We start from the raw sequence: 25,662 nt of genomic DNA on the forward strand, positions 1-25,662 counted from the left end.
TAGCCACTTTGGCACATTCGGCATCTCAGTAGCCACTTGGTAGGCACTTTGGCACATTTGGCACCTCGGTAGCCACTTTGCCCACTTGGTAGCCACTTTGGCACATTCGGCACCTCAGTAGCCACTTGGTAGCCACTTTGGCACATTCGGCACCTCGGTAGCCACTTTGCCCACTTGGTAGCCACTTTGGCACATTCAGCACCTCGGTAGCCACTTTGGCCATTTGGTAGCCACTTTTGCCACTTGGTAGCCACTTTAGCACATTTTGCACCTCGGCAGCCACTTTGGCCACATGGTAGCCACTTTGGCACATTCAGCACCTCGGTAGCCACTTTGGCCACTTGGTAGCCACTTTGGCACATTTGGCACCTCGGTTGCCACTTTGGCCACTTGGTAGCCACTCTGGCACATTCGGCACCTCAGTAATTGCGGAAATCAACTGAATAATAATAAGAAGAATAAGTTTTTCAAAGCACTATAATAAGTTAGCAGCATTCGGATTACATGATAGTGCTTTCTTCAAAGCACTATAATAAGTTGGCAGCGTTCGGATTACATGATAGTGCTTTCTTCAAAGCGCTATAAATATAAGAAATCGGATTACAATATGTTGCTTGAACATAGAGGTTCAAGCACCATAATGAATCAAGGCCATTGCAGCAGAACAACAAGAGTTCATCATACGGAGTAATTGCAGCACTACCATGAAAATTGTAATCAGGTAGCAAGTAAGCAGTTGTAATTTAGGCAGTATCTCGCGAGGGAAGAGAAAAGATGGACACTATAGTCCTTTACACTGATAGTCCTGTCCACCTCAATCTCTGGTGTTATAAAAACAAAGGTGCAGCACAAAGCTGGGCAAGACAATGGAAATGAAAATTGTGTTTGAGCTATCCTACAATCAGCTTGTAAGCATTCAGACAGTTCAGGAAACTCATTAAGACAATGGTTGATTAATCAACAGGACTTGATGCATGCTGAGCAGGGTAAAAGTAATATATTTCCAGTCTTTTCTCTTTGTCTGTCTAGCATTTTTGACTTGGTAGTCAATTATCTCTTTGGTTATTGCAGAAAAAATGAACATCTTCTGACATTTCTGGTTAGGAATTTGAGGAGAAAAATGTGCATAAATATATATAGCAGTTAAGTCACATACTCAAGTAAACCTGTGCAATGCAACTATTTTCCTTCCACCAACAATTTTCTCTTTTTAAAATCTTAGGTCACAATAACTGCAGAAGATAACTGTGTGTTTCTGTGCTGGTCTCGGGAAAGGCTAACCTATTTCCTGGAGTCTGAGCCTTTCTTGGATGAAATATTTAAATATTTGATCGGTAAAGACATTACAAATAAGCTGTACTCCTTAAATGACCCAACATTAAGTGACAAGGTATAATCCTTATTATTACATATTATATCAGCCACATCTTTTTGAAACTCATAATTGTCACCGGGATGTTAGTTTAGCTGCAATATACAGTTGTGCTCAAGTTTACATGTCCCGGTAGAATTGTTGCTTTCTTGGCCTTTTTTCAGAGAATATGAATGATAACACGAAACCTTTTTCTCCACTCATGGTTAGTGGTTGAGTGAAGCCATTTATTGTCAAACTACTGTGTTTTCTCTTTTTAAATCATAATGACAACCCAAAACATCCAAATGACCCTGATCAAAAGTTTACATACCCCCTTTCTTAATAACATGTATTGCCCCCTCTAACATCAATGACAGATTGAAGTCTTTTGTGGTTGTTGTGGATGAGGTTCTTTAGGAATAGGCATTAAGAGATAGTTACAGCCAAGTTCTTCCTATAAATTCCCTTGAATAATTGTTCAAGTTTGCAGGTCTGGAGCATTTAGGAGTGTAGTAACACAATACCGAGGGGGGAAAACATCCCCAATGACTTTAGAGATGCAATTGTTGCTGCTCTGCAAAGGGTTATAAGTTAAACAGTTTGCAGTCCATCATTCTACAGTTAGATAGATTAATCACAAGAGAAAACATTAAAGACAGTTGACAATCTTTCCAGGATTGGAAATCCCAGAAAACACATCCCAAGGTCAGTCCGTGAAATATTGCGGGTTCAGCCAGCGTTAGTCTAATGTGTGCAGAGAACTTTAGTGTAGGTTCCATCTGAAGAGGTTGTATTGGCAGGTGGGCTCAAAAATTGGATGAAAATTATTCTCAAATGTGAAGGTATTGTCTATATATCAGTAATACAATTAAATATTAACCACTTACCAATCTTGGAGGTACTCAGTATGTCCTGGTTAATAATGACTTCCCGACCTTGGAGGAACTGGGTACGTCCTGGCAATTTTGCGCTCACTGGACCTGTGCATGCGCGATTGCCTCTGAGTGTTCAGCTAATATCATAGCTGACACTTGGCTCTCACTGCCAGGATCTGTGCCTGCAACGCTCCCAGCAGTTTAACTCTCTAAATGCTAAGATTGATATCGATCACAGGGGCCCAATCGTAACCATGGTGACCCAACGTCGACATCCAGGTCACCAGGCTACGGCAAGCCCCATAGACCATGCAGTGCATAGGCTATGGTGCATTGCAATTGTTTAAACCAGCATTTGGGCACACGAAAGTGAAAGTCCTATAAAGGCTAGTTCTTTTAGTTAAAAAAAAGTAAAGAAAAAAATAATAAACAATTGTAAGAAAAAATTGTAAAAATATCTTTTTAAATCACAAAATAAAAAATATATGTACAGTCATATGTTAAAGTTTGGGCACCCCTATTAATGATAACCTTTTTTCTGCTTTGAGCAGGGGGTTGGACCAGATGGCCCAGGAGGTCCCTTCCAACTCTACGATTCTATGATTCTTTATAACAATTTTGGTTTTTGCAACAGCTATTTCAGTTTCATATATCTAATAACTGATGGACTCAGTTATATTTCTGGATTCAAATGAGGTTTATTGTAGTAACAGAAAATGTGCAATCTGCATTTAAACAAAATTTGACCGGTGCAAAAGTATGGGCACCCTTATCATTGTTATGCCGCGCTCACAAGGAGGCGGGGCTTCGGCCCCGACGTCACTCCCTCCGGTACGGCGGTCCCTCAGGGGTCCCCGTCGGGTGCGCACGCGCAACTCTCGTCCCCGGGTCTCCTCCTCCATGCCACGTTTGCGCTTGCGCGCTCCTGTCAGTGCTGTATAGGGCTCGGTCCTCTCTATGGTATTGGAGGACCTGACCCGGAACCACTAGTGGTCATGTGCTTTCTGGCTAGGTCCTGACCCGGAACCAGTAGTAGTCATGTGCTATATCAGACGACCTCCCCCTAGGGGAGGTGCCTGATTATTGTTGTGCTTCCTGGCTGGGTCAGCTGTGTCCCAGCCTGGCTGTGCGCTGTTCTCAGGTCCTCTGCTCTGTCTGCTATTCTGTGGTGCTCCTAGCACTTGCTCTGAACCCTTGTTTCTTCATGCTCCGCCGTGCCTCCTGGCATTCACTCTATTCCTGTGTTCTGTTACTTGCTACACGCCTTATGTGCCCACGTGTACCCGTCTAGCACTACCCTGTGCTCAGCGCACTCCTGTGTACTCTCCTGTGTTCCCTAGTATCCTGCACCCTCCAGTCACAGTCTCGTATCTCCTGTGAGCCGGCCGCCTGGTGCCAGCAGTCGTGGTATCGTATCCCCTGGGGCTTGCTCCTGACACTCCCTGTATAGGGGGTGGTCCTCACTAGGCTAGCTCGCCCTGGGAGGGTTGGTGCCGCGACCCAGAGGGTCCACTCCAGGAGTCGCTAACACTCTAACAGTATAATCAGGCCATGGACTCCGCTGGTACTGCGGCTTCCGTCCAAAAGGAGCTGACGTTCCTCCGGGAAAACCAGATTAGGATTATGGCATTTCTCAAGTCCATGGAGTCCGGTTTATCTGCCTCTCAGTCCTCTGAGCCTGGGAATGCTGCCCAGTTGGCTAGTCTCCAGCAGGAACTTGCGCAGCAACGCGACTCCCAGGCTCAGATTCTCAACTATATAGCGTCGGTAGATAATCGGCTCCTTTCCATACAATCTGTCCAGGCCATGCTTCCACACTCACTTCCGCGCCTATGCAAGCCACCCCGGTATAGTGGTGACCCTGTGTTGTGTCGCGGATTCTTGAACCAGTGTCGTTTGCATTTTGAGTTTTTGCCGCAGCATTACCCCACCGATCGTGCTAAAATAGCATTTATTGTTTCTCACTTAGAGGGTAAGGCGCTTGCGTGGGTGAATCCCCTTTGGGAGCGTAATGACCCGCTCGTCGCTCAGCTTTCCATCTTTTTGGACACTTTCCGTAAGGTGTTCGATGAGCCGGGTCGCCTTGCTTCCACCACCGAGTCCCTCTTTAATCTTCGTCAAGGTTCTCTATCGGTTGGACAATACGCGATATGTTTTCGCACTTTGTCCTCTGAGCTAGGTTGGAATAATGATGCCCTCGTAGGGGCCTTTTGGCGTGGTCTGTCCGGTCGGATCAAAGACGAACTGGCGGGCCGAGATACCCCTACCAATTTGGAGGATCTTATCTCTCTCGCGACACGCATTGATTTGCGCTTCCAGGAGCGCACCCGCGAGTCAGCCAGAGAGAGAGGGTCCTCTCGCCTCTCTTCGTTCACTCGCAGTTTTTCTCATCCGTCACCCGAGTTATCTGCGGCAGATCCGGTACCTGAGCCTATGCAGGTGGATCGCCTCCAGATAGCTCAACGGCGTCGTGTGAAAAGGCAGGCACAAGGGCTCTGTTTCTATTGTGGGGATGCCTCCCACTTTCTACGCTCATGTCCCAAGAGACCGGGGAAGTCTCTCCGCCTGGGACTGTTAAGTGAGGTCTCCCCAAGTGTATGTGATTCCTCTCTACCCCTGACCGTGCTTGTCTCCCTGAATTTTGGTTTCGAGACTTTTACTGTGAAAGCTATTGTGGACTCTGGCGCAGTGGGTAACTTTATTAGTCTCGAGGCAGTTAAGAAGTTTCGCATCCCTGTCAGATCCCTGGAGTCTCCTAGGTCAGTAGTTCCGGTCGACGATAAACCCTTGCAGGACACCGTTAACCAGGTCACTGAGGAAGTTGAGTTGCAGATTGGCACATGTCATCGGGAGCGGATCTCCTTCTACGTATTGCCGACTTCGCCTCATACCCTTCTTCTTGGACTTCCTTGGTTACGTATTCATGGGCCGACCCTGGACTGGCAATCTGGTGATATACTCCGTTGGGGACCGTCCTGTCAAAAGAGTTGCCTGCTGTTCATTCATCCGAAGAACCCTGCTTGCTCGTCTTCGACGGTTATAGGTCCGCCGTCCACCATCCCGTCTGTGACTTGTGACATTGTCGAGAAGGAGGCTGAGAGTCAGTCTCCACATCCGTCAAGCATTCCGTCTGTGACTTGTGACATTGTCGAGAAGGAGGCTGAGAGTCAGTCTCCACATCCGTCAAGCATTCCGTCTGTGACTTGTGACATTGTCGAGAAGGAGGCTGAGAGTCAGTCTCCACATCCGTCAAGCATTCCGTCTGTGACTTGTGACATTGTCGAGAAGGAGGCTGAGAGTCAGTCTCCACATCCGTCAAGCATTCCGTCTGTGACTTGTGACATTGTCGAGAAGGAGGCTGAGAGTCAGTCTCCACATCCGTCAAGCATTCCGTCTGTGACTTGTGACATTGTCGAGAAGGAGGCTGAGAGTCAGTCTCCACATCCGTCAAGCATTCCGTCTGTGACTTGTGACATTGTCGAGAAGGAGGCTGAGAGTCAGTCTCCACATCATTCAAGCAACCGGTCTGTGACTTGTGACATTGTCGAGAAGGAGGCTGAGAGTCAGTCTCCACATCCGTCAAGCATTCCGTCTGTGACTTGTGACATTGTCGAGAAGGAGGCTGAGAGTCAGTCTCCACATCCGTCAAGCATTCCGTCTGTGACTTGTGACATTGTCGAGAAGGAGGCTGAGAGTCAGTCTCCACATCATTCAAGCAACCGGTCTGTGACTTGTGACATTATCAACAGGGGGGCTGAGAGTCAGTCTCCACCTCCGTCAAGTGACCGTCCCAAGGTAATTACCGTGGCTTCCGTCAAGTTGACGCCCCAGCGTCCAGGGGAGACCTTTGTGTCTAAAGGTAACCGTATAGGTGTGTTATCCTGGGGACATTCTTCTCCGGCTGCCGGTCATGTTGGTGCCAAGAGGACACTCTCCCGTTTATCCCACGATTACTGGTGGCCGTCTATTGCTCAGGACGTCAAAGACTTCGTGGCTGCTTGCCCATCGTGTGCCAAGAAGAAACTTCCCAAGCAACCATCCTCCGACTGCTCGCCTCCTAAGGATGAATTGACTTCCAATGACTGCACCACCATTTCGGCCTCCAAGCATGTCTGTGTGCCTCTGCCGGTTTGACCTGTCTCGGGGATACCTGCCTCCGACTCTCTGTCCGTGGAGTTCTCCAGGGTATGGCAGGAGACCGAATTTTCTCGTATTGAGACTCTGGATCTCATTGGTCCTCATGCAGTTAGGAAGTGTCTGGATCCCGCTCCTAGTGTCAAGGTGCTATTTTCCAGTTCTAGAGAGAGGGGGCTTAAAGGAGGGGGTACTGTTATGCCGCGCTCACAAGGAGGCGGGGCTTCGGCCCCGACGTCACTCCCTCCGGTACGGCGGTCCCTCAGGGGTCCCCGTCGGGTGCGCACGCGCAACTCTCGTCCCTGGGTCTCCTCCTCCATGCCACGTTTGCGCTTGCGCGCTCCTGTCAGTGCTGTATAGGGCTCGGTCCTCTCTATGGTATTGGAGGACCTGACCCGGAACCACTAGTGGTCATGTGCTTTCTGGCTAGGTCCTGACCCGGAACCAGTAGTAGTCATGTGCTATATCAGACGACCTCCCCCTAGGGGAGGTGCCTGATTATTGTTGTGCTTCCTGGCTGGGTCAGCTGTGTCCCAGCCTGGCTGTGCGCTGTTCTCAGGTCCTCTGCTCTGTCTGCTATTCTGTGGTGCTCCTAGCACTTGCTCTGAACCCTTGTTTCTTCATGCTCCGCCGTGCCTCCTGGCATTCACTCTATTCCTGTGTTCTGTTACTTGCTACACGCCTTATGTGCCCACGTGTACCCGTCTAGCACTACCCTGTGCTCAGCGCACTCCCGTGTACTCTCCTGTGTTCCCTAGTATCCTGCACCCTCCAGTCACAGTCTCGTATCTCCTGTGAGCCGGCCGCCTGGTGCCAGCAGTCGTGGTATCGTATCCCCTGGGGCTTGCTCCTGACACTCCCTGTATAGGGGGTGGTCCTCACTAGGCTAGCTCGCCCTGGGAGGGTTGGTGCCGCGACCCAGAGGGTCCACTCCAGGAGTCGCTAACACTCTAACAATCATTTTCTTGATTTGAACAATCCTAACTACTTTTTACTGACTTCCTGAAGCACTAAATTGGTTTTGTAACCTCATTGAGCTTTGAACTTCATAGCCAGGTGTATCAAATCATGAGAAAAGGTATTTAAGGTGGCCACTTGCAAGTAGTTCTCCTATTTGATTCTCCTATGAAGAGTGGCATCATGGGTTCCTCAAAACAACTCTCAAATGATCTGAAAACAAAGATTATTCAACATAGCATTTCAGGGGAAGGATACAAAAAGTTGTCTCAGAGATTTAACCTGTCAGTTTCCACTGTGAGGAACATAGTAAGGAAATGGAAGAACACAGGTACAGTTCTTGTTAAGCCCAGAAGTGGCAGGCCAAGAAAAATATCAGAAAGGCAGAGAACAAGAATGGTGAGAACAGTCAAGGACAATCCACAGACCACCTCCAAAGACCTGCAGCATCATCTTGCTGCAGATGGTGTCACTGTGCATCGGTCAACAATACAGCGCACTTTGCACAAGGAGAAGCTGTATGGGAGAGTGATGCGAAAGAAGCCGTTTCTGCAAGCATGCCACAAACAGAGTCGCCTGAGGTATGCAAAAGCACATTTGGACAAGCCAGTTACATTTTGGAAGAAGGTCCTGTGGTCTGATGAAACAAAGATTGAGTTGTTTGGTCATACAAAAAGGCGTTATGCATGGGGCTAAAAAACACAGCATTCCAAGAAAAACACTTGCTACCCACAGTAAAATTTGGTGGAGGTTCCATCATGCTTTGGGGCTGTGTGGCCAATGCCGGCATCGGGAATCTTGTTAAAGTTGAGGGTCGCATGGATTCAACTCAGTATCAGCAGATTCTTGACAATAATGTGCAAGAATCAGCGACGAAGTTCAAGTTACGCAGGGGATGGATATTTCAGCAAGACAATCATCCAAAACACCGCTCCAAATCTACTCAGGCATTCATGGAGAGGAATAATTACAATGTTCTGGAATGGCCATCCCAGTCCCCAGACCTGAATATCATTGAACATCTGTGGGATGATTTGAAGCGGGCTGTCCATGCTCGGCGACCATCAAACTTAACTGAACTGGAATTGTTTTGTAAACAGGAATGGTCACAAATACCTTCATCCAGGATCTAGGAACTCATTAATAGCTACAGGAAGCGACTAGAGGCTGTTATTTTTGCAAAAGGAAGATCTACGAAATATTAATGTCACTTTTATGTTGAGGTGCCCATAATTTTGCACTGGTCAAATTTTGTTTAAATGCAGATTGCACATTTTCTGTTAGTACAATAAACCTCATTTGAATCCAGAAATATAACTGAGTCCATCAGTTATTAGATATATGAAACTGAAATAGCTGTTGCCAAAATTGTTATAAAGAAAAAAGGTTAACATTAATAGGGTTGCCCAACTTTAACATATGACTGTATATTGTACCCATAAATTTGTATTTTTATGTAAAAACTAAACAAAGTGCACGTTTGTATCGCCGTGTCTTGAATGATCCACCGCATAAAACTGTCACACTTGTTAACCCCTTTACTATGCTTTTTCATCATACCACCGAACAAAAAGTGGAATAGAATGCGATCAAAAATACAAATGTAAAAAAAAATGGTACAGCTGAAAACGTCATCTTGTCCTACAAAAAAACAAGCCTCCGTACAACTCCATCATTGGAAAAATAAAAAAGTTATAGCTCTCAGAATATAGCGATGCAAAAATAATTTTTTTCTATAAAATAGTTTTTATTGTGTAAAAGCACCAAAGCATAACAAAAGATATAAATGTGGTATCGCTGTAATCATCCTGAACCACAGAATAAACCTGCCTCATCACTTTTACCACATAGTGAATGGCATAAAAAAAACAATTACTAAATTGTTAATTTTTATTCATTGTTCCTCCCAAAACTGAAATAAAAAGCGATCAAAAAATGTCATGTGCCTGAAAATGATGCCAATAAAAACGTCAACTAGTCCTGCAAAAAACAATCTTTCATATGACTCTGTCAGCTGACATATGAACAGTTATAGCTCTTCAAATATGGCAATGTAAAAACTTGTTTTTGCAATAAAAGCATTTTTTAGCGTGACAGTGGAACCACTGTAATCTCACCTACCCGAAGAATAAAATCATCTAACCACTTATACCGCACAAGGAACGGCATAAAAAATGAATAAAACCAATTCATCACCTGCTGTTGATTTCTTCTTTCTGCTTCCTAAATTTAGCGGTAAGGCTCAGCTCACATCCATCCTGCGCTCAATGCTGAGCAATTACAGCGGGGTCTTCCTTGTAGATCTCTGAAATACGTGATTCAGACGGAATCACCGGCGAAAGATTCTCTATAACTAAGCAGATGGAGTCACTGTGTAAGCCGTCTGGCCTATGATCTGGCAATGTCTTGTCTTTTTAAGTATGCATAATAGTGCTGTCGGCCACAGTTTAGTGCAACTCTGAAAAGGACACCGATGAACAGAGGCCAGACTGAGTTTAGAGTAACTCTGCTGCTTCATTATAGTGAATGGATCCCTTGTGGGTTTCATCTGAATCACGTCACTAGGAGATTTAGATGGAAACTCCAAAGTAAGAGTTTAACGTATAGTGCAGGATAAATGTGATCCAAAATGTTTTGGAAAATGTTCTCAACAAAATCTTCAACTCACTCTACAAAAAAAGCAGGTCCTGATTCAGGACTGTCATCTATTAATGGAAATTCAGGGAACTTCCACATTACTGGTAGTACAAAGACTATGGAAAAGCGAAATGGCTCCTCGCCCCCCAAAAGAAATTCAGCAAATTATGCGCTCGCAAATCCGGATGCCCCCTCCGTTCTGAGCCCCACAGTGAACCTAAACCACATTTAGGGGTATAATTTCCAAAATGGGTCACTTGAGGGGGAATTCTGCTTTAATGGTACTTGGGAGTTCTGTACATGGAGTCCACAAACTATTCTTAGAAAATCTGCTTTCCGGGAGGCAAATAGCTCTCCGTCTCTCCCGAGTCTTGCCGTATGGTTAAGCAGTTATGCACAGCCACATATGTGGTATTTGTATACTCAGCAGAAATTGTGGGACAGCTTTTGTTGCCATTTTTACCCATTTGACCTCGTGAAAATGTAAAATCTGGTGCTAAAACAAAATTTCGTTCGCAAAAATGCGATTATTTTTTCTTCATTGCCCAATGGTATAAAATTCTGTGACACACCTGTGGTTTCAATATGATCACTGCATCCCCAACTGAATTCGTTGAGAGGTGTAGTTTGTAAAATGAGGTCACTTAACCCCTTCGCACTCGAGCCTGTTTTTGCCTTCGTGACCGGGCCAATTTTTTCAATTCTGACCAGTGTCACTTTATGAGGTCATAACTCTAGAACGCTTCAACGGATCCTACTGATTCTGACATTGTTTTCTCATGACATATTGTACTTCATGATGGTGGTAAAATTTTTTAGATATGATCTGCACTTATTTGTTAAAAAAATCAAAATTTGGCAAAAATTTAGAAAATTTTGCAATTTTCAAACTTTTAATTTTTATGCCCTTAAATCAGAGAGTGATATCGCACAAAATAGTTAATAAATAACATTTTCCACATGTCTACTTTACATCTGCACAATTTTGGAAACATAATTTTTTTTTTTTAGGAAGTTATAAGGGTTAAAAGTTGACCAGCGATTTCTCATTTTTACAACAAAATTTGCAACACCATTTTTTTTAGGGACCACCTCACATTTGAAGTGAGTTTGGGGGGTCAATATGACAGAAAATACCCAAAATTGACACCATTCTAAAAACTGCACCTCTCAATGTACTCAAAACCACATTCAAGAAGTTTATTAACCCTTCAGGTGCTTCACATGAATGAATGGAATATGGAAGGAAAAAATAAACATTTAACTTTTTTTCACAAACATTTTACTTCAAAACCATTTTTTTTTATTTTCACAAGTGTAAAAAGAGAAAATGAATCACTAAATTTTTTGTGCAATTTCTCCCGAATACGCCATTACCCCGTATGTGGGGCTAAACCACTGTTTGAGCACACGGCAGAGCTCAGAACGGAAGGAGTGCCGTTTGACTTTTTCAATGCAGAATTGGCTGGAATTGAGATCGGATGCCATGTCGCATTTGGAGAGCCCCTGATGTACCTAAACAGTGGAAACCCCCCACAAGTGACCCCATTTTGGAAATTAGACCCCCCCAGGGACTTATCTAGATGTGTGGTGAGCACTTTGAACCCCCAAGTGTTTCATTAAAGTTTTTTTCCACAAAAATGATCTTTTAGCCCCCAATTTTTATTTTCACAAGGGTAACAGGAGAAATTGGACCCTAAGAGTTGTTGTCCAATTTGTCCTGAGTACGCTGGTACGCCATATGTTGGAGAAAACTATTGTTTGGGCACACGGTGGGGCTCGGAAGGGAAGTAGTGACGTTCTGAAATGCAGACTTTGATGGAATGGTCTGCGGGTGTCATATCGTGTTTGCAGAGCCCCTGATGTACCTAAACAGTGGCAACCCCCCACAAGTGACCCCATTTTGGAAACTAGACCCCCCAAGGAACTTATATAGATGTGTGGTGAGCACTTTGAACCCCCAAGTGCTTCAGTAAAGGTTATAATGTAGAGGCGTGAAAATAAAAAAATCATTTTTTTTCCACAAAAATGATCTTTTAGCCCCCAATTTTTATTTTCACAAGGGTAACAGGAGAAATTGGACCCTAAGAGTTGTTGTCCAATTTGTCCTGAGTACGCTGGTATCCTTATGTTGGAGAAAACTACTGTTTGGGCACACGGTGGGGCTCGGAAGGGAAGTAGTGACGTTCTGAAATGCAGACTTTGATGGAATGGTCTGCGGGTGTCATGTCGCGTTTGCAGAGCCCCTGATGTACCTAAACAGTGGAAACCCCACACAAGTGACCCCATTTTGGAAACTAGACCCCCCAAGGAACTTATCTAGATGTGTGGGGAGCACTTTGAACCCCCAAGTGTTTCACTAAAGTTTATAATGTAGAGGCGTGAAAATAAAAAAATCATTTTTTTTCCACAAAAATGATCTTTTAGCCCCCAATTTTTATTTTCACAAGGGTAACAGGAGAAATTGGACCCTAAGAGTTGTTGTCCAATTTGTCCTGAGTACGCTGGTATGCCATATGTTGGAGAAAACTACTGTTTGGGCACACGGTGGGGCTCGGAAGGGAAGTAGTGACGTTCTGAAATGCAGACTTTGATGGAATGGTCTGTGGGTGTCATGTCGCGTTTGCAGAGCCCCTGATGTACCTAAACAGTGGAAACCCCCCACAAGTGACCCCATTTTGGAAACTAGACCCCCCAAGGAACTTATATAGATGTGTGGTGAGCACTTTGAACCCCCAAGTGTTTCAGTAAAGTTTATAATGTAGAGGCGTGAAAATAAAAAAATCATTTTTTTTCCACAAAAATGATCTTTTAGCCCCCAATTTTTATTTTCACAAGGGTAACGGTAGAAATTGGACCCTAAGAGTTGTTGTCCAATTTGTCCTGAGTCCTGAGTACGCTGGTACCCCATATGTGGGAGAAAACTACTGTTTGGGCACACGGTGGGGCTCGGAAGGGAAGTAGTGAAGTTCTGAAATGCAGACTTTGATGGAATGGTCTGCGGGCGTCATATTGCATTTACAGAGCCCCTGATGTACCTAAACAGTGGAAACCCCCAATTCTAATTCCAACCCTAACCCCAACACACCCCTAACCCTAATCTCAGCCCTAACCATAACCCTAACCACAAACCTAACACCAACACACCCATAACCTTAATCCCAGCCCTAGCCCTAACCCTAGCCCTAACCCTAGCCCTAACCCTAGTCCTAGCCCTAACCCTAGCCCTAGCCCTAACCCTAGCCCTAGCCCTAACCCTAAAGGCCCCGTCTCACTAAGCAATCTCGGTAGCGAGATCGCTGCTGAGTCACAACTTTTGTGACGTAACAGCGATCTCACCAGCGAGATCGCTATGTGTGACAGCGATCAGCGAGCGGCCCCCCTGCCGGTATCGCTGATCGCTGGAAGAAATCTCTGGACATTTCTTTGGTCGCTGGTCTCCCGCTGGCCAGCACGCATCGCTGTGTGTGACAGGCGGGAGACCAGCGATCAGGTGTAAAAAATAATAAAAAAAATAAAAAATATAGTTATTCTCACCTTCCGATGTCCCGTTCAGCCATCCTGCCTCTCTCCACGCTCCGGTCCCAGTGATCCTTTGCACGAATGACCGCGAGACTTTGTTATCCCGCGAGACTGTGACATCTCGCGGTCATTCGTGCAAAGGATCACTGGGACCGGAGCGTGGAGAGAGGCAGGATGGCTGAACGGGACGTCGGAAGGTGAGAATAACTATATTTTTTATTTTGATTCTAATTTTTACAGGATGGCTAGCGATGCCGGGCGCTCGGCATCGCTGTGCTGATCGCTGGTGAAGCTGTCTGTGTGACAGCTCACCAGCGATCACATAGCGACTTACTAGCGATCCTGACACCTTTATATCGGTGTCGGGATCGCTGGTAAGTCGCTTAGTGTGACGGGGCCTTAACCCTAGCCCCTGCATTTTTTTTTTTTTACTTTTTTTTTTATTTTTGTCACAAGATCGCTGCACTGCGATCTGACTCATAGTAACGCCACTTCACCTCTGATCATCTGTCAGTGTGAGATCAGAGGAGAAGCAGCGTTACTATGTGACAAGATCGCTGCCTGGCACATAATAACGCGACTTCTCCTCTGATCTCACAATGACAGATGATCAGAGGTGAAGCAGCGTTACTGTGTGACAAGATCGCTGCCTGGCACAGCTGTGCCAGGCAGCGATCAGCTGTGCCAGGCAGCGATCTAGTCACACAATAACGCTGCTTCACCTCTGATCAGCTGTCAGTGAGATCAGAGGGAGAAGCCGCGTTATAATGAGGGAGATCGCCGGGAAACAAGCAGCTTTCCCAGCGATCGCTCCCATTGGCTGCTGTGACGCTGACGTCATCGGGACCTGAACCAATCAGGTCTCGATGACGTCGGGGGTCCCAGCATGCATTGCGCACCGGGATCCCCGCGTTGGAAGGTATGTGGGGGTCCCGGGGGGCACAAAACCGCCGACAGTAGATAAACGTCGGCGCTGCACAAAGCCCAGCAAGCGCCAACGTTTATCTACTGTGGGCGGTCGTGAAGAGGTTAAGTGGGATTCTGCTTTTCTGGCACCTCAGGGGCTTTCTCAGTGGGTAATAGCACCCGTAAACCATAACAGTAAAATCTGCATTATAATATGGCGCACCTTTCCTTCGGAGCTTTCCACTGTGCCTGAAAAGTATTTTCCGATTACATGTAGCATATTCGCGCACTCAGAGAAATTTTTACAACAATCTCAGGTCAATTTTTTCCTACTAGCCCTTAAAAAAATTAAAAACTTGGGGCAAAAACAACATTTTAGTGGGAAAAATGTAATTATTCTTTTTTCACCACCCAATGGTACAAAAATCTGTGAGGCACATGTGAAGTATAATATGATCATTGCACACTTAGATTAAATCAATGAGGGGGTGTAGTTTGTAAAATGAGGTCACTAATGTGAGGTTTCTGCTGTTCTGGCACCTCAGGGGCTTTGCCAATGTGACATGGCACCCTCCAAACCATTCCAGCAAAATCTGAAATCCAATATGGTGCTTCTTCCCTTCTAAACTTTGCACTTTGCCTCAAAAGTAGTTTTCAACCATATAAGGGGCATTGGTGTACTCAAGAGAAATTGCACAACAAATTTTGGGATCCGTTTTCTTTTATTATCCTTGTGAAAATGAAAAAAATTGGGGCTAAAACAACATTGTGGGAAAAATTATATTTTTTTCATTTTCACAGATCAAAGTTGTAAAATTAGCTCCCGGTGGTTCAAGATGCTTAAATTCCTTGAGGGGCCTAGTTTCCAAAATGTGGTGACTTATGGGAGGTTTCCACTGTTTAGGCACATCAGGGGCTCTACAAAGACAACATGACACCCGCAGACCATTCCATCAAAGTCTGGATTCCAAAACATCACTCCTTCCTTTGAACCTTGCCGTGCGCCCAAACACTAGTTTTCCCCCACATATGGAGTATCTGCGTACTCACTAGAATTTGCACCACACATTGTGGTTTCCACTTTCTTCTGTTACCCATATGAATATAAAAATTTGGGGGGCTAAAAGAACATTTTTGTGGGAAAAATGTGTTTTTTTTTATTTTCACTGCTCTTCTATGAAGCATCTGGGGGGTTCAAGGTGCTAACCACACATCGAGATACATTCCTTGAGGGGTTTGATTTCCAAAATGTGGTCATTTGTGTGGAGTTTCCACAGTTTAGGCACATCAGGAGCTCTCCAAACATGACATAGCGTCCGCTAATGATTTCAGCCAATTTTGCACTCCAAAAGTCCAATGTCGCTACTTACCTTCCAAGCCCTGCCCTGCGCCAAAACACTAGTTCCCCCCCCCATTATGGGGTATTGGCATACTCGGGAAAATTGCACAATAATTTTTGGGGTCTATTTTATCCAGTTATCCTTGTAAAAATAAAAAAAATTGTACCTAAAGTAAAATTTTTGTGAAAAAAGTAAAATGTTAATTTTTTCCTTGCACATTGCTTCAGTTCCTGTGAAGTACTTGAAGGGTTAATAAACTTGAATGTGGTTTTGAGCACCTTGAGAAGTGCAATTTTTAGAATGGGCTCACTTTTGGGTATTTTCTGTCATAGTCCATTCAAAGTCACTTCAAATGTGATGTAGTTCCTAAAAAAAATGGTTTTGTAAATTTTGTTGGATAAATTAGAAATCGCTGGTCAATTTTAACTCTCCTAACTTCCAAAAAAAATTGGATTCAAATATTGTACTGCTGTGAAGTAGACATGTGGGAAATGTTATCTGTTTTGTGTAACATAACTCTGGTTTAAGGGTATAAAAATTAAAAGTTTGAAAATTACATTTCCAAAAATTTAGCAAAATTTATGATTTTTTTTTTCACGAACACAGGTTGTATCCAACAAATTTTACCACCATCACGAAGTACAATATGTCACAAAAATATTCTGACAGTAGTATAAGGTAGAGGCAGAGACCCTAATCCCAGCTATGTGTCACTTAGTTTACTGGGTGCAGCAGTTCAGACAAAATACAAATTTTCTCTGTTGCAGTTCTACTAGAACCCAGTTGTTAACCCTATCAACACCAAAGCTTTGCATGTACATTTTATAGTGAGCGTGAGCTGGTAATCAGTGGTGGGGGTATGGATGGACTAGGATGCATGAGGCCAGTGCTCCTCTAGTGATAATCTCCTGCTAATAACACACTGATTGTATTGAAACAGTGACATATCAATGTAATCAGGCTCGCTGCTCTTACATAATGGTCATACAAGATTACATGGCAAAAAACCTGCTGACAATTTCCCTTTAATTGTACTGCATTAAATGGTGTTTTATTTTGTTTTGTTCTGTATTTTCAATTTCCAGAACTAAATGGAAAAAACTTGATTTAGCATTTTGAATCAAAATTCCTATTGTTTTTTATAGAATATTCAGTTAATTGAAAGTGCTGATATGTACTTTCTGTAAATGGATAATTGTGATAGAAAACATTTCCAATTTTTTTTTTAGGTGGCAAAGAAAATCGACCGTCAGTCTAGTCTCTGCTCCCAGCTGTCAGTCATGCAGATGAGAAACAGCATGGCCAGCACAAGTGACAGTGAGGATGGTTTGCATAACTTTTTACGAGGAACATCAACGGCTTCTTCTTTGCGTAAGTACCCCTTTAGAAAAAAAATATTCATGCCAGCATCTGTCTTCATGTTTGTGAACAGACGGTAATGCAATATATAACTGCATATTGTAAGGCTTATAAAACATCATGATGGACTTTAAGATCCGAATAGGGTGAACATTGCTAACACAATGAATTCTGCTTTATGACCCATGATGAATACATCTAAAGGACATATACAAAATGTTGTCTTCTAAAGGCATACAATACAGTAAGATTCTGTTTGCACTACTTTTGTGTGAGGAGGTCTCCTGATATAGCTTTAGTTGTAAGGGTGCTGATTTCTTTTTTATAATAATGTGTTTGATGTAAGTGATTAGCCCAGGGAGGCAGGACTAGTCTGGGGGACGTAACGCCCTACTGGATTAGTACTGCCTTTACATGGTGCTGAATAAAGCAACATTGTTCAAAAATTGTACCGCTAATCAATTACATCAAAAACCTTCTTAGAATAATGAAACCTTGACCCATACCACTATAGTAGTAATTAGGGGCTGTCAAGGGACCTGACATGTTCCCCTAAATTTCTCGTTTAAGGTGCCAATCTGTTGATGATTATGTGGCTGGATATGATGTTTGGACCTTTTAGATGTAGCATTTGAGGCCCTCGCAGTATGAGAGTTGTTATGACAATAACATGGCTACGCTATGAAAAAGTGTAAATCTTTCTATTTATTTTTTTAAGTTTACTAATTCATGTAAATGTTATGAATGATTCTTTATATCTTAAACAGCTTCCGTATAGGCACAAACTTTTATATATGAATTAATCAATTTGCTTATTTTTTTGTTTACAGGGATACTTTTTGAAGTATTGTATTTAACGCCAAGACTAATGTGTGTTAAGTGTTTGCTTAATAAGCAATACTAACCATCTTCCTTTACATTAAGGAAATAACCACCAAGAGTTCTATATTTCATATGGAATGGGTCGTGTGACGCATGGTGTTTTCTGTTGATTACGTCCATTAAAAAATACAAGAACTACTCACAAGGTACTAATGGGTGCATCTTACAACATTGTTAACGATGCTTTTAAGCAAAGCAGTTACTGCACTAGACCACTGTTCAGTAGTGCAAATCTTTTTAATTCAATTGTCTCAAAGATAACTAAGTGCAAAATGAATATTAATAAAAAGGTTTTCTTCTTATAGCATCTTCTTTATCTATTAACAAAAAGACTAATGCTGATGTGACTCATTGTATGTTACTTTATCTTCTACTTTAAATCTTCGTTTCTGATGTTTCTCTTGTTTCTACTTACAAAATTCTGTAAATTGCTAACTATGTCTTTCATTTGTCATTTTCTGGTTATTTTATCAGATCGATCCCTAGCTGTTGTAACTGACTTGCCTTTTAACTGCGTGCAAATATTAAATATGCCTTTCGTGCATGATGTACTAAAATGCAGGGGCATAGCTACCACGGTCGCAGCAGTCGCCACTGCGACCGGACCCGGGGGAAGTCAGGGGCTCGGCAGGTCAGACCACATCTCCCTCCCAACCGTCCGGATTCTCGTGGGACAGTCCCGTTTTTGACACCCCCTGCGTCCCGCCCGGAAGTCTATTCTTCCTGCACTGCACTGAGCCGCCATGCCCCCCCATACACCCCATCCTCTCCCTCCCAGATAGACCCACCGCAACCAACCCCCCACAGCCTGCAATGTCGCTAGGCTGTTCTTTTTTCTGTGGGCACAGGACCTGTGATGAGGTCACAGGAGGGGAGGAGTCAGGGGTCACATGATCAGGATCCTCCGTGTCTGCATGACTCTGCTGTGCTGGTTGTCATGGTGCTGGATGAGGTAAGTTTATGTGTGCGGTCAGGAGGGGTTTACAGGGTGGATGTAGCAGAGCCGTGTGTACAATTTTGGACGGAGCGGAGCCGCGTGTGTACGAGGTGTACGGAGCGGAGCCACGTGTGTACGAGGTGTGCGGAGCAGAGCCGCGTGTATATGAGGTGTACGGAGCGGAGCTGCGTGTGTGCGAGGTGTGCGGAGCCGCGTGTATACGAGGTGTGCGGAGAGGAGCCGCGTGTGTGCGATGTGTGCGGAGCTGAGCTGCGTGTGTACGAGGTGTGCGGAGTGGAGCCGCGTTTGTACGAGGTGTACGGAGCGGAGCCACGTGTGTAAAAGGTGAGCGGAGCCGCGTGTGTACGAGGTGTACGGAGCGGAGCCGCGTGTGTACGAGGTGGACGGAGAGGAGCCGCGCATGTACGAGGTGTGCAAAGCCGCATGTGTACGAGGTGTACGGAGCGGAGATGTACGTGTATTTTGGCATGGGGGGGCCCCATTTGAAAGTTCGCACCGGGGTCCATAACTTTGTAGTTACGCCACTGCTAAAATAGTCAGCACATACAATGTTCTAATGTTTGCCATTGTTATAGAGTTATGGGGCATTTACATTGCAAGATAAATGAGAAACAGTGTTGCTAAAAACGTTTGTTTCACTATTATGTTGCCATGTAAACAGGCTGCTGATCCAAAACAATCATTCAGCGGGTGAAATGATACTTTATACAGCCTAAAAGATCATTCTTCTCAGTTGTGCATCATCTTGTATAAACATAAACCTATGTAACAGGGTGCAAGGCAGCGATATTGGCGAGGGGAGCATCATCCATGTCCCACCATGCTACAGGAAAATGTGGGTCCTGACTAGGTGTCTGCTACTCTTACTCTGGTGATATACCTATGTAGACCGCAAACTACAGTTTGACTTTCCAGGCTAGGACCAGATGAAGTAGAGATGAATGAGGAAGACTAAATTGCAAAAATAAACTTTTTACTGAACAGCAACTTGATGAGAAGTATATACTGTACATCAAATACATACACACACACATAAGTTTTCCCAACAAAATGAGGCCTCTTAAATAAATATACAGTCGGTACGGAAAGTATTCAGACCCCTTTACATTTTTCACTCTTTGTTTCATTGCAACCATTTGGTAAATTCAAAAAAAGTTCATTTTTTTTTCTCATTAATGTACACTCTGCACCCCATATTGACTGGAAAAAAACAAAAATGTAGAAATTTTTGCAAATTTATTAAAAAAGAAAAACTGAAATATCACATAGTCATAAGTATTCAGACCCTTTGCTCACAATTGAGAAGAAGCAACCTTTTGAGCTAGTACAGCCATGAATCTTCTTGGAAATAATGCAACAAGTTTTTCACACCTGGATTTGGGAATCTTCTGCCATTCTTCCTTGCAGATCCTCTCCAGTTCCGTCAGGTTGGATGGTGAACGTTGGTGGACAGCCATTTTCAGGTCTCTCCCAGAGATGCTCAATTGGGTTTAGGTCAGGTTTCTGGCTGAGCCAGTCAAGAATGGTCACCGAGTTGTTCTGAAGCCACGCCGTTGTTATTTTAGCTGTGTGCTTTGGGTCATTGTCTTGTTGGAAGGTGAACCTTCGGCCAAGTCTGAGGTCCAGAGCACTCTGGAAGAGGTTTTCATCCAGGATATCTCTGTACTAGGCAGCATTCATGTTTCCTTCATTTGCAACCAGTCGTCCTGTCCCTGCAACTGAAAAACACCCCCATAGCATGATGCTGCCACCACCATGTTTCACTGTTGGGATTGTATTTTGCAGGTGATGAGCAGTGTCGGGTTTACTCCACACGTACCGCTTAGAATTCTCACCAAAAAGTTCTATATTCGTCTCATCAGACCAGATAATCTTATTTCTCCTAGTCTGGTAGTCCTTCATGTGTTGTTTAGCAAACTCTATGCGGGCTTTCATATGTCTTGCACTGAGGAGAGGCTTCCGTCGGGCCACTCTGCTATAAAGGCCCGACTGATGGAGGGCTGCAGTGATAGTTGACTTTGTAGAACTTTCTCCCATCTTCCTACTGCATCTGTGGAGCTCATCCTCTTCCAAGATTGCTCAGTTTGGCTGGACGGCCAGGTCTAGGAAGACTTCTCGTGGTCCTAAACTTCTTCCATTTAAGGATTATGGAAGCCACTGTGCTCTTAGGAACCTTGAGAACTGCAGAAATTCTTATGTCACCTTGGCCAGATGTGTTCCTTGCCACAATTCTGTCTCTGAGCTCTAGGCCAGTTCCTTTTACCTCATGATTCTCATTTGGTCTGACATACACTGTGAGCTGTGAGATCTTATATAGACAGGTGTGTGCCTTTACAAATCAAGTCCTATCAGTTTAATTAAACACAGCTGGACTCCAACGAAGGAGTAGAACCATCTCAAGCAGGGTCACAAGGAAATGAACAGCATGTGACTTAAATCTGAGTGTCTGAGCAAAGGGTCTGAATACTTATGACCATGAGATATTTCAGTTTTTCGTTTTTAATAAATTTGCAAAAGTTTCTACATTCCTGTTTTTGTTCCAGTCAATATGGGTGCAAAGTGTACATTAATGAGAAAAAATGAACTTTTTTGAATTTACCAAATGGCTGCAATGAAACAAAGAGAGAAAAATTTAAAGGGGTCTGAATACTTTCTGTTCCCACTGTACATGGTTCTTAAAGGGCTAAAGTGGGATTTTCTCTGAGGAAATACACTCCTTATCACTGAAAATACATTACCAAGAAGGAAAAGCCATGGAATGATGAGGATTGATAGACATGCAAATGATGAATAAAATGGGTGAATACAATGTTCAGAACATCTCAATTTATTCAGTATCAGCACCACTTACACGCCTTGTCATGCTATCAGTGAGGTTATTAATGGTTATCTAATGAATGTTCTGCCAGGCCATGGTAGCACATTTAAGCCACACAGACTACTTCTCACAGTAGCAGCAGCAACACGCCAGCTGACGTTGTTTTGAAAATTGGCTTTTAATGTTGAGTAAAACTGAGCTGTTAGTGTACCTGGAATGAAGCCTGGTGGAGTCCAGTTACCGTACATTATGTCTCCCTACACCATAATCCTAGGAGTAGGACCGGTGTGATGTTTCCTTGTGAAGGCCTCTTCATGGGGTTGTCCATGTAGTTTCGTCAGATTCTAAGAATTAATGGGTCATAGTGATAAATTTTGTACTGCAAGTGAAATTGGACCTCCTGTATAAAGCATCAAGCAGTGTCATAACCAGTGTTCCCCAACTCCAGTCCCCAAGAGCCACTAACAGATCATGTTTTCATGATTTTCTTAGCATTGCTCAGTTGATAATTCCATCATCTTAGCACACTGGTCCAAACAAGCCATCAGAAGGCGTTTGCATGAGATTGGACAACGAGACAGACATCCAGCTACATTTGTACCATTGACCTCACTCCACCTTTCTTATCGGCTGCACTGGTGCAGAGCAAGACTACAGTGAAGGTTGAAATGGAGGTCTATTCTATTTATCAACGAGTCCTGCTTTTGACTGGAGATCATGTGGGCCATGCCATGAAAAGACCTCCATGAGGGAACCTGAAATTGTCTCAGAATCCAGCTTTCAACACTACAATGCCAAGCCACATTTTGCTTTTGCTACTGTGAGCAGTCTGTGTGACCCAAACGTGTTCGCACGGCTTGCAACGCCTCTGGACTTATCTCTGATCAAGCACATCTGGGACATCATTGGTCGGTAATTGCAAAAAGAGCCGCTAGTAGTGTATCAGAACATTCCTCAGACAATCATTAATAACCTCATTAATAACATGTCAAAGGTGTGTAAGTGTGTGTATTTCTGTACGTGGCGCTCATACTTGACACTGAATAAATCGAGATGTTTTGAAAATGTTTTCTTTTTTCATCATGTGCATACCATTAATGTCTATCCTAGCCTGTGATTTTCAGAATTCCATGCCTTTTCCTTCTTCGTGTTGTAATTTCAATGTTGAGGAATGTAACTAAAATTTACTTATAGTCATTCTCATGTATAATTGCCAAAGAACATATCTGTAATTTAATTGAAGAGGTTATTCCAGTAGGTATGAGGGAAACCCAATTTTATGAGTTTGTTTCCATAATACCGTATGTTACCTTTATCTGATATTATAAAATTGAAAATGTGAGCACTTACTAACAAAAGATTTTTAGATATGACTCGAAGAAGCTTACATATAGTGGACTAGACATAAAACTCATCTTGAAAAAAAATACAAAAATAAAAACACAGTAAAGGTATTACTTGGGGAAGAACTTACTTTATAACATTCAATTTCCATTATTGACTTTAATTTACACATTGATATCCAGTATAAGGCAGAATTAATGGTGTATTGACTTAGCCGTCAGGGTTACTTTATAATCTGCATTCTTTTATGTGCAACAGTAATCTATAAATTGACTGACTGCAATGTGCACTGTTTATTGATATCTTCATGAAATAAAAATTTTCATATTGTATTTTGTGAGCTGCTAATTTTACTTTAATATCTATTCAATAAAACAGGTTGCCTACTACCCCCTGAAATGATGTTGGTGCCGCTGTTCCTGAAGAGTGACATGACTCATGTCACATTCGAGCCACAGCCTTTACAATTTTTTTGTCAGAGCGGATGCCATTTGAAAATTTTGGCCCCTGTTCAGTTCAATGATCAGGGTCCCCTGCAACCATGCCTAATAGTGAAACATTGCTGTTACTGCTTAAGTCATCCTAATACTACAATTCTAGCATTATTGTCAAATCTCTGTCATTTAACCAGTGGCAATTCCACTGTCTCTTGACTAGAACTTAACATTTCTTCCTATGAGACATTAATTTAAGTCAGGAAACCCATGGTCAGTCCAGGCATTGATACCTGTATATGGACTGTGAGATGCGACTGAACCTAGCCTCATGCTAGTAAACTAGAATTCCCCATCTCCAAACTTTGTATTTAAGTTGCATTATTCCCCCCTTTTTGTACTTTCATTTTCAGAAGCCAAGTAACAATATTTTGCAAAAATAAAGATTTTTATCAAATATCATTTCACATGCTGAAAATAAAATCCAAGTAAAAACCCTATTTGTTGCAGATTTTTCTTCAAAATCTTTGGGTAATGCACAGAAAATTACACAAGTCCTGGACAAAAAATAGAACTCTTTTTTTGCAATTGTAGGCTCTGCATCCTGACCTAATGCAGTTCTCTGTACAACTAGTGATGATGCTTTGCCCCATGTTACAGCAGTCATGTAGACCGAGAATCAATCACAGGAGGCCGGTTTATATAAAGAACTACATTAGGGAAAGGGAGTATAAATATCTTTTGTTTTATTTTACATGCTGTTTTTCACAGAGAAATCAGTAATATATAGCATATATAGTAAAATCCCTTCTCCCCCACACAGCGCTTATGTATTTAAGCCCACCCTACCACACATATAGCACATTATATATATATATGGCCACCCTACCCCATATAGCATATATATAGCCAAGTTCTCCTCCCATAATATACCCCATACATAGAAAATTGCAACCTCCCTCATGTAGTGCATATATAGGCTAGTCCCCCCACAGCCACATATTTACAGGTCCTCCTCACCCATACATAACATATACAAACCAGTCTCCCCTTTCCAATATACAGTGGGTACAGAACGTATTAAGACCCTTTTAAATTTTTCACTCTTTGTTTCATTGCAGCCATTTGGTAAATTCAAAAAGTTCATTTTTTTTCTCATTAATGTACACTCTGCACCCCATATTGACTGAAAAAAAACAGAAATGTAGAAATGTTTGCAAATTTATTAAAAGAAATTCTGAAATAGCACATGGTCATAAGTATTCAGTCCCTTTGCTCAGTATTGAGTAGAAGCACCCTTCTGAGCTAGTACAGCCATGAGTCTTCTTGGGAATGATGCAAAAAGTTATTCACACCTGGATTTGGGGATCCTCTGCCATTCTTCCTTGTAGATCTTCTCCAGCTCCGTCAGGTTGGATGGTGAACGTTGGTGGACAGCCATTTTCAGGTCTCTCCAGAGATGCTCAATTGGGTTTAGGTCAGGGCTCTGGCTAGGCCAGTCAAAAATGGTCACAGAATACTTTCCGTCCCCACTGTATATAGCCAGTCCTCACTCTCCCACACATAACATAAATAGCCAACTTTCCTGCCTCTACATATGGCATATATAACCAAGCCCACATCTCCCCACATATTAATATATAGCCAAGTTCCCTTTCTACCACACATAGCCAATTTACCCCTCTGCAATATACCCAGGTCCCCTTCCGCCACACATAGCATATAACCAAGCTCTGCTCCTCCACATATAACATATATAGCCATTCCCACATAGAGCATATGTAGCCGACTCCACCTTCCCCCATTTATAGCATATAATGTCAAGTCCCCCATCTCCACATGTTTATCATATATAGCCAGTCCCTACTCTCCCACATAAAGCACAACTAGTTAAGCTCCCCTCACCCACATGTGGCATATATAACCAAGCCCCCATATATATCTTGACAATCTTCTCTTCCTCACAGGAAGCTTAGCCATCCTTCCCCCACATACAGCTTATATAGCCAGGTCCCCATCCCCCACACATAGCATATATGGCTAAGTCAATCCTACAGTCATGGCCAAAAGTTTAGAGAATGACACAAATATTAATTTTTACAAAGTCTACGGCTTCATTTTTTCTAATGGCAATTTGCATAT

General features: G+C 43.3%; 1 protein-coding gene across 5 annotated transcripts in view; it reads left to right on the forward strand.

The window, feature by feature from the left end:
* The window catches only part of POPDC1 (popeye domain cAMP effector 1), a 365,967-nt gene that overhangs the window by 334,611 nt on the left and 5,694 nt on the right, over positions 1–25,662 (forward strand). For 3 of the 5 annotated variants that reach the window (XM_073576099.1, XM_073576102.1, XM_073576098.1), the window contains exons 6-7: positions 1,223–1,390; positions 16,955–17,096. In XM_073576099.1, coding sequence (XP_073432200.1) covers positions 1,223–1,390; positions 16,955–17,096 — 310 coding nt within the window. Of the gene's footprint in view, positions 1–1,222; positions 1,391–16,954; positions 17,097–18,008; positions 18,113–23,464; positions 24,021–25,662 lie in introns of those variants that run through there. The other 2 variants (XM_073576101.1, XM_073576100.1) reach the window with 2 other exon arrangements.

The sequence above is a fragment of the Dendrobates tinctorius genome, unplaced genomic scaffold (genome assembly GCF_039654945.1).
Source record: "Dendrobates tinctorius isolate UK_male_01 unplaced genomic scaffold, ASM3965494v1 ptg000046l, whole genome shotgun sequence".
Taxonomy (NCBI): domain Eukaryota; kingdom Metazoa; phylum Chordata; class Amphibia; order Anura; family Dendrobatidae; genus Dendrobates; species Dendrobates tinctorius.